This window comes from Brassica rapa, unplaced genomic scaffold (genome assembly GCF_000309985.2).
Source record: "Brassica rapa cultivar Chiifu-401-42 unplaced genomic scaffold, CAAS_Brap_v3.01 Scaffold0130, whole genome shotgun sequence".
Lineage (NCBI taxonomy): Eukaryota > Viridiplantae > Streptophyta > Magnoliopsida > Brassicales > Brassicaceae > Brassica > Brassica rapa.
In genome coordinates, this window is record NW_022610074.1 from 11,558 (window position 1) to 21,904 (window position 10,347).

At 38.4% G+C, this 10,347-nt stretch overlaps 1 protein-coding gene across 1 annotated transcript; it reads left to right on the forward strand.

Moving 5' to 3' along the window:
* Positions 1-5,191: 5,191 nt before the first annotated feature.
* LOC117129766 lies at positions 5,192-8,498 on the forward strand (the record flags this gene model as incomplete). Its single annotated transcript, XM_033283024.1, has 3 exons — positions 5,192-5,650; positions 5,723-5,855; positions 8,373-8,498. Coding segments are annotated over exons 1-3 (718 nt in total), but the record flags the coding sequence as incomplete, so codon positions are not given.
* Between the last annotated feature and the right edge of the window lie 1,849 nt (positions 8,499-10,347).

Here is a 10,347-nt window from a genome sequence, read left to right on the forward strand (position 1 = left end):
CCGTGGCTGTCCATCAGCACACACAAGACGTCCGTGGCTGTCAGTTTGTGTCCTTGTGTGTCCGTCAGCACCCACAGGACGTCCATGGTTGTCCATCAGTACACATATCAGCACGCTGGTCCTTGAACTCAGCACGCTGGCCCTTACCGTGGAATGTTCGGATGATTTTGGCCCACGTGGGCTGTCTGTTCAGTACACACAGGACGTTTGGGGGTGTCCGACAGCACACCCAGGACGTCTGTGTGTGTCCGTCAACACACACATGAAGTCTGTGGCTGTCCGTGTGTGTCCGTGTGTGTCCGTCAGCACACAAAGGACGTCCGTGGCTCTCCATCAGTACACATATCAGCACGCTGGTCCTTGGACTCAGCATGCTGGCCCTTCCCTTGGACTATTCGGGTGATTTTGGCCCACGTGGGCTGTCTGTTCAGTACACACAGGATATCCGTGTGTGTAGGTCAGCACACACAGGAATTCCGTGTGTGTCTGTCAGCACACACAGGACATCCGTGGCTGTCCATCAGTACACATATCAGCACGCTGGTCCTTCCCTTGGCTGATTTTGAACAACCATAGACTGTCTGTGGGTGTCCGTATGTGTCCGTCTGTGTCCGTCAGCACACACAGAACGTCTGTGGCTGTCCATCAGTACACATATCAGCACATTGGTCCTTGGACTCAGCACGCTGGCCCTTCCCGTGGACTGTTTGGGTGATTTTAGCCCATGTGGGCTGTCTGTTCTGAACACACAGGACATCCGTGGGTGTCCGCCAGCACACACAGGACGTCCGTGGCTGTCCGTCAGCACACACAGGACGTCCATGGATGTCCGTGTGTGTCCTTGTGTGTCTGTGGGTGTCCGCCAACACACACCGGACGTCTGTGGCTATCCATGGCTGTCTGTCAGCACACACAGGACGTCCGTGTGTGTCCATCAGCACACACAGGACGTCCGTGTGTGTCCATGTGTGTCCGTCAGCGCACACAAGACTTCCGTGTGTGTCCGTCACCACACACAGGACATCCGTGTGTATCCGTCAGCGCACACAGGACGTCCGTGGCTGTCCATCAGTACACATATCAGCACGCTGGTCCTTGGACTCAGCACGCTGGCCCTTCCCGTGGACTGTTTGGGTGATTTTGGCCAACGTGGGCTGTCTGTTCAGTACACACAGGACGTCCGTGAGTGTCCGCCAGCACACGCAGGACATCCGTGGCTGTCCGTCATCACACACAGGACGTCCGTGGCTGTTTTTTTGTGTCCGTGTGTGTCCGTCAGCACCCACAGGACGTCCGTGGCTGTCCGTCAGTACACATATCAGCACGCTGGTCCTTGGACTCAGCACGCTGGCCCTTAGCGTAGAATGTTCAGGCTATTTTGGCCCACGTGGGCTGTCTGTTCAGTACACCCAGGACGTTTGGGGGTGTCCGAGAGCACATCCAGGACGTCTGTGTGTGTCCGTCAGTGATGTGGTCATCAGATCAGCAACCGAACCAGAGGTCAACCCAAAGCCCTACTTAACCAGCCAAGGCGCCAAGCAGAACACATGTGCACTAAAAATGCTGTATCTTACAAACCACGAGGGTTTAAGTCACGAGACAAATTCTAATGGACTCTACACTCAAGAGGGAGTCCAGACCATTTGGAATCAGTCCAAAATACGTACGGAGCATGAAATTATGAATTTTACAAGTCAGAGGTTTTCCAGCCCGTCCATCTGCGAGTACCCGACTTTAGAAGGAGATTCCAGCCCAAGGAAGGAGCGGCCTGAACCAAAGCCTATCATAGGATTCAAGAGTAGTTTATCAGCTTTCCAGAAAGTCCAATATCAGGAGAAATGGCCCGGAATTATGAAGTTATGATCCAATCTCCAACACCGGTCAAACCAGTTCTACACTTGCCTCAATTGGAAGCTAACCGGTTCAATCAGCTTCAAACCAGACATTGGCGACCAGGAGATCATTTCAACCAATCAGGAGATATTATAGGAGTCCAGGAGGAGTTCTGCAAGTTCATAACATGCACCAGCAACCACTGGATCAGGAGGATCCTCATTTACTCAAACTTGCCTTATTTGGAGCAAACCGACATTAATGTCCAACAGCTATTTTCTCTTCAGATCAGGCACGAGATCAGAACCTATCAAGCACCCAGGAAGGTCCCAAGGAAGCTCTCTTATCCATTAAAACCTTCCAGGTTCAAGAAGAATCAAGTTTCTCACTTGAAGCCAAAATCCCACAAAAGGCTCCAACGGCTAGTTTTCGATTTCTTTCTTAGTTTTGATTTGTTTCCTTTTCTATTTGTTTTAGAACGTTAGGACTTCTGTCTCTGAGCATTATATAAGCTCCTAGACATCCATTGTAAAGATCACCCTTAATCACCAAGTTAATAGAAAGTTTATTCAGTTTTATCAAAGTTGTTCTTTGTATAAAATATCGGTCTTTAGGATTCAAAGAGAGATTCTTTGTTGTCTTATTGATTTCGTGAGTCTAGTTTGTTTGTTCAAATCAAACTAGCTCAGTACACAGATTGAGAGAGTCAATCACTTCGATCCATCATTCCATCAGATTGAGAGATTCAATCAAACTTCATCCGCAAATCCACTTCAATCATCTACTTGATCAAGCTGAGAGTGTCACACGACCAGCAGCCTGATTCCATCCTATCTTATCTTTATCTATCTCATTTTGTTCTTAGTATAAACCGCATCTCATTTGTCTTCCATTTGATTTCAGGTTCATAGCTTGCATTCTCATCATATTGCCCATCCGATCATCCTTTTTGGTCAATTCATTCAAGCTTCCACCTTCCATCCGGCCAACCCTGATCTGTGCCTACAACATTTTGGTATCAGAGCTCAAGCTCCTGAATCAGGTCACTCTATCCTTGCATCATTCATATTTGTTTGCATTTGTTTTTCATCATAAACTGAAAATCCATAAAAACTGTTTCTTTGTTTTAAGTTTTGTTTCTGCATTTGTTTTGTGTTCTTGCTGTTCATCATGCTAAGAGCCACAAAAAAGAAAAGAAAAAGTTTTGTTTGATTCATTTAAAATCGAAAATCCCAAAAGAAAAGTGTTTGCATTCATTAGTTTCCATAAAAGAAAATCCCATAAAAAGTGCTGTTTTGAATTTGATTCCTTTTCATTTGCATCCATAAATTTAAAAGCCAAAAGAAATCATCCTAGTTATTGTTTCATATCATATTAGTTGGTCCATTTCGTGATTGCATCAGAAAAGAAAAATAAAATATATTCAAGCTTAGTTTATATCTTTTGCATAAGTGGTTTAATTGTTTGCATCAAAGAAATTTTTTTTAAAAAAAATATCAACATTAGTTTGCTTTCCATATTTTCTTTTCATTTGTGTTTATTATCATATCATAGTGATTCATTTTGTGTTTGCATTGAGAAAACCAAAAGAAAAATAATTTTTGCATACTTTATTTCATTTCGGTTCATAATTGCATATTTTCTCGGTTTAGTTTAAATTGCATTGTGCACTTGATTTATTTTGGTTCGACCAAAACTTCTCATATCTTCACTTTCTCTTTGAGATTGTTTTCAGGAAGGAATGACAGAGGAAGAACACGGCCAACCCATGAAGAAAAGTGTAACATCCCGGGCCCGGCCCAAAAGGGAACTCAAGTGCAGGAGGCCCAAGAAGAAGAAACCCTAGACATAACCCCTCCCATTGCTTATAAAAGGAGAAGTTCCTCTAGGGTTCAGCCACAAGAGAGACAGCAAGCGAAGCCCTGCCCGAGCAGAACCCCGCCGCCGCCTCCGCCTCAAGCCGCCGCCGCTCCATCTCCGGCGAAGCCAGCCGTCCGCGAAGTCCTAGCCGCCGCGACCGAGCCCCTAGCCGCCGCCTCCTTGATTCAGTTTCGTGCAAGGAACTGAGATCTGAACCCTAAAGGTAAAACTAAGATCTCTAGCTCTAAGTCATTGGAAAATGACAGATCCTAAACCCATCTCTCTCTCTCTCTTGTGTGAATCCGATTCTCAAACCAGATCTCGAGAAGTGACTGTTTCCCAAACCTAGATCCAGATCTATTTCTGCAAAAAGATAAGGTGAGGACTTGCTGTGAACTTGCCTCATGTTGAGTAACCAATGGGACTTAGTCCTTTGTTAATCCGATCTAGATCTTGTGTGTATGCGTGATATGTTATGTGATTGATCTTGTTTAGACGATAGTACATGTTGAAGTGATAAGAATGTAGGCATGTTAAGGTGGTCAAGAATATGATGATAAGATGATGAGACGTGTTGTGAATGATAAGTGAAAGATGTAAGAATAAGTACGAATAAGGGATCATATAGAGAGTCTAAGGAAAGTAGGTGGGGTAGTAGTCCACGCTAGGTATCCATAGGAGATGTGGCGAATCCACATGAATATGGAAGCACCCATAGGAGATGTGGCCAATCCACATGAATATGGGGTAGAAGCCTAGTGGGGGGCTACCCACTGAGGAAAAGATGAAAAGATGAAAAGGATGTGCATTGTAGGGTCTTTAGTTCATGTCGGGTAGTATGGGATTCTGTGTAATAGATCTTATTAGCTCATGACTTGTGATTGTTTGCTCTTCCTGAGCTGAGTTCGTGGGTTCCTAGAACCTGCCCTCACTGAGTATTGTGTACTCACCCCTCTTTTTACAGGTATGGTCGAGAGGGAGCGGGAGTAGATGTCCGTATGGTGCAAGTGTTTTCTCGAGTCTTTCATTTTGGACTCTTTTCTTTCAACCATTTCTTCTTAAGTTTTATTCGACATTCAGTTTTAGTTGATATCGGTTTTATGTAAGACAGTTTGAGTTTTAATAAGAGCTTTTGAACGAAAAGGTTTGGGTTAAAGTATTTGATAAGGTTCATCGGGCCAAGGCCGTTACAAAAAGACTAAGCCAACACTTTGCAGCTATACAAGAGCTCCATGATAATATTGCTCAGTTGGGAAAAAGAAATAAGCCACAAGGCAGACGACCACCACATGGAGAAAGAAGATTTGGAGATGCACTAGATGCTGGCTATGTTGAGCCCAAGCCACCAGATCCTTCATGGATCACCAAACACCAAACTTCTTATACTCATGAATACTCAAATTATTCTTATCATGATTATAACTCTGCTGTTAATGTTAATATTTATTCTTTTTCAGGAAGCAGTTGGTCAAGTGAGTATCTAACATGGGAAAGAACCATGGATGATTGGTTTACATACTATGGTGTGCCAAAGAAGGAGAGGCTAGCTCATGCCATCAAACAACTTTCTGGAAAAGCTTACTCATGGTGGAAAAGAGTAGATAAGACACATGGTAAAAGTCCAGAAGAGGTTGTCGCCAATTGGGAAGATCTTAAAGATGTTATGATCAGGAAGTATGTGACTACACTTCCCACGCAAGAAACCAGAAGAAAATACCCAAGGAGATTTTCAAATGGTGTGTCCAAAGAGGCAAAGAAAGTTGTGCCACAACAAGGACATAGAAGCTTGATCTATCAAGACCAGATTCAGCCAAGCCAGATGCCCACGGTTTTATATGATCAATACCAACCTTATGAGGTCTCAAAGGCCATGGAGAAGAAGAAGCTTGTCAGCCAAAACACGTTGGCCAGACACAAAGAAAAATCAGACAAACCGATTTTTCAAGAGAAGGCCAAGGTAAGTCCTATACTTGATAAATTTGTTTATAAATCACCTCCCACTGGTATGAGTCACTTGTCTTTGTCCAAGGATGTTAAGACAGGTCCTGAAGTCCAGAAAGACACGATCACCCAATCCTTGTTGAGATCAAAAGTTGTCCATGATTTAAGTCCAAGAGACAAGAAGATTTTAAACCCAAATAAAGAAGAGCCATCCAGCCAAGGTAAGTCTTCTAACTCTGAGGATTTGAAATATCAGACATGTTATAGATGTCATAAGAAAGGACACTATGCTATAGTTTGTCCTACTAAGAAAGCATTGATAGAAACATCACTAGAAGAGAAAACAGAATCCCCTATATATTAATTGAGAAACATTTGAAAAGATGTAACCTCAATTTTGTATTAATTAAAAGAGGCCCCAATGCATAGGTGGCACTCAATTAGATAGTCAATTACATTCAATTGAAAAATAAGTAGGTCCACATTTGATTTTTATATGTTGTTAGATACATAAGTTGGTCAAACTATATGATATAATGATCTGATATGATATTTTCTTTCCTTAAATAAAACCTACGAAATTACCATAAATGACTAATAAATATATGACAATTAATGATTTTAATAATAAAGATTTGATAACAATTTATATCTCCTCCATCATTTTTTGTTTAATTTTATATTATTAAAATAAATTAAACAATCAAATTAGCTATAAAAATAAAATTTAGATTTTTTCGTATATGTTATATTTTGAATTTTTAAAAACGACAATAAATGACTAAAACTATTAAAATTCTTATGTTAAAAATTAATGATCAATGATTTAACATTTTTATTATAAGAAGATACACATGATTTTAAAACCATATGAGTAAAAGATATCATTTAATAATAAAATAAATAAATAAATATATATATATATATATATATATATATATATATATATTAGATTAAACACTATATACAATAAGATTACATAAATATTTTAATATTAAAACTTTCAATCAATTTTCAAGAACATTTATAAATTATAAACTTATTAAAGATTTCAGATTGAATATTTTGTTATCGATGATTTAAATATTTTGTTATAAAACGATATGAATGATCATAGAACCGTATGATTATAAATTCTTATTTAATAAATAACTATTCAAAATATACTATTCTTAGAAAAATAGGTTGGTCCATCTTAACTTAAATTACACTTTTTATTAATCTAACTATCGAATTGATAAATAACGTACCAAAAAATGTTTTGCACTTTCCTTAAATAAAAGCTACGAAATTACCTAATATGATTAACGTATATGTGAAAATTAATTATTATGAATAATAAATATTTGATAACAATTTTTGTATCTTAGTTTTTTTTTAAATTTTATATTATTAAAAGATATTTAAAAATCACATTAAATATATAATAAAAACATTTATATTTTTTCTTATATGTTATATTTTGAATTTTTCAAAACGTCTATAAATTATTAGAAATTTGAAGATCCCCACTCTGAAAATTTTGTGATCAATAGATTATTTTTTAGTCATAATAAGTTATAAATGATCATAAAATTGTATTAATATGAAATTTTATTTAATATTATAAGAAGATACATATGATTTTAAAACTATATGAGTAAAAAATATCATTTAATAATAAAACATATATATATATATATAGATTATACTATATACCATAAGATTACATAAATATTTTAATATTAAAACTTTCAATGAATTTTCAAAAACATTTATAAATTATAAACTTATTAAAGATTTCACATTGAAAATTTTGTTATCGATGATTTAAATATTCAGTTATAAAATGAAATGAATGATCATAGAACTGTATGATTATAAATTCTCATTTAATAAATGACTATATAAAATATACTACTATTCTTAGAAAAATAGGTTGGTCCATCTTAACTTACATTATATTTTTTATTAAACTAACTATCGAATTGATAAATAATCTACCAAATTTTTTTTGCACTTTCCTTAATTAGAAGCTACAAAATTACCTAATATGATTAACGTATATATGAAAATTAATTATTATGAATAATAAATATTTGATAACAATTTTGGTATCTTAGTTTTTTTAAAAATTTTATATTATTGAAAGTTATTAAAAAATCACATTAAATATATAATAAAAACATTTATATTTTTTCTTATATGTTATATTTTGAATTTTTCAAAACGTCTATATATTATTAGAAATTTGAATATTCCCACTTTGAAAATTTTGTGATCAACAGATTATTTTTTTTATTATAATAAGTTACAAATTATCATAAAATATAACGCATATGAATTTTTATTTAATAAATATTCAAACTAAATATATATATATAAATACTAATGATTTAAAGCAACAAGATTGGCTGATCAATTTAGTCGTCCAGTTGAAATCTTTCAAAAGTTTGTGAAAGACTAATGTCAAAGTAAATATGGATTTAGAATATTAGTTATATTTTACTAACCAAAATACCTAAAAAGACCGAACCGAACCGAAACCAACCCGATATCCGGATTGAACACCCCTAATCCAAATGAAGCCAAACTATTGTTTCATTCTCCAAAATAGAATAAAAATAATAACTTAATTCCGCGCAAGGCGCGGATCTTATCCTAGTTATCTATGAAAAGTGATAGTTTTATTCAATCTGATATATTGGTTCCAAATTCTTGTATAATGCACTTGTCTTTGTCAAAGGGTGTTGTAACAGGACTTAAGAAGCAAGAATTTAAAGAAGAAGAACCACCAGACGTGACTCTTGTGATGGACCAGAAGATTGTTCAAGAGACAATGCAGTCCATATTGCTTAAAGAAGCAAAACCAAAACAATACCAAGGTAAGGTTTTAGAATCTCAAAAGAGAATGAAAGCTGACTTGCTCTATCTTGGTGCAGATTATACAGTTTCGAGGTCGAAACCTTGTCAAGAGGGAGGGGATGATGTGGTCATCTGATCAGCAACCAAACCAGAGGTCAACACAAAGCCCTACTTAACCAGCCAAGGCGCCAAGCAGAACACATGTGCACTAAAAATGCTGTATCTTACAAACCAGGAGGGTTTAAGTCACGAGACAAATTTTAATGGACTCTACACTCAAGAGGGAGTCCAGACCATTTGGAATCAGTCCAAAATACGCACGGAGAAAGAAATTATGAATTTTACAAGTCAGAGGTTTTCCATCCCGTCCATCTGCGAGTACCCGACTTTAGAAGGAGATTACAGCGCAAGGAAGGAGCGGCCTGAACCAAGATCAGGAGAAAATGGCCACGGAATTATGAAGTTATGATCCAATCTCCAAAACCGGTCAAACCAGTTCTACACTTGCCTTAATTGGAAGCTAACCGGTTCAATCAGCTTCAAACCAGACATTGGCGACCAGGAGATCATTTCAACCAATCAGGAGATATTCTAGGAGTCCAGGAGGAGTTCTGCAAGTTCATACCATGCACGAGCAACCACTGGATCAGGAGGATCCTCATTTACTCAAACTTGCCTTATTTGGAGCAAACCGACATTAATGTCCAACAGCTATTTTCTCTTCAGATCAGGCACGAGATCAGAACCTATCAAGCACGCAGGAAGGTCCCAAGGAAGCTCTCTTATCCATTAAAACCGTCCAGGTTCAAGAAGAATCAAGTTTCTCACTTGGAGCCAAAATCCCACAAAAGGCTCCAACGGCTAGTTTTCGATTTTTTTCTTAGTTTTGATTTGTTTCCTTTTCTTTTTGTTTTAGAACGTTAGGACCTTTGTCTCTGAGCATTATATAAGCTCCTAGACGTCCATTGTAAAGATCACCCATAATCACCAAGTTAATAGAAAGTTTATTCAGTTTTATCAAAGTTGTTCTTTGTATAAAATATCGGTCTTTAGGATTCAAAGAGAGATTCTTTGTCGTCTTATTGATTTCGTGAGTCTAGTTTGTTTGTGCAAATCAAACTAGCTCAGTACACAGATTGAGAGAGTCAATCACTTCGATCCATCATTCCATCAGATTGAGAGATTCAATCAAACTTCATCCGTAAATCCACTTCAATCATCTACTTGATCAAGCTGATAGTGTCACATGACCAGCAGCCTGATTCCATCCTATCTTATCTTTATCTATCTCATTTTGTTCTTAGTATAAACCGCATCTCATTTTTCTTGCATTTGATTTCAGGTTCATAGCTTGCATTCTCATCATATTGCCCATCCGATCATCCTTTTTGTCAATCCATTCAAGCTTCCACCTTCCATCCGGCCAACCCTGATCTGTGCCTACAACAGTCAGCACACACAGGACGTCTGTGGCTGTCCGTGTGTGTCAGTCAGCACACACAGGACGTATGTGGCTGTCTATCAGTACACATATCAGCACGTTGGTCTTTGGACTCAGCACTCTGACCCTTCCCGTGGACTGTTCGGGTGATTTCGGCCCACGTGGGCTGTTTGTTCAGTACACACAGGACGTCCTTGGGTGTCCGCCAGAACAGACAGGACGTCTGTGGCTGTCCGTGGCTGTCCATTTTGTCCGTGTGTGTCCGTCAGCACACACAGGACGTCTGTGGCTGTCCATCAGTACACATATCAGCACGCTGGTCCTTGGACTCAGCACGCTGGCCCTTCCTGTGGACTGTTCGGGTGATTTTGGCCCACGTGGGCTGTCTGTTCAGTACACACAGGATGTCCGTGTGTGTAGGTCAGCAC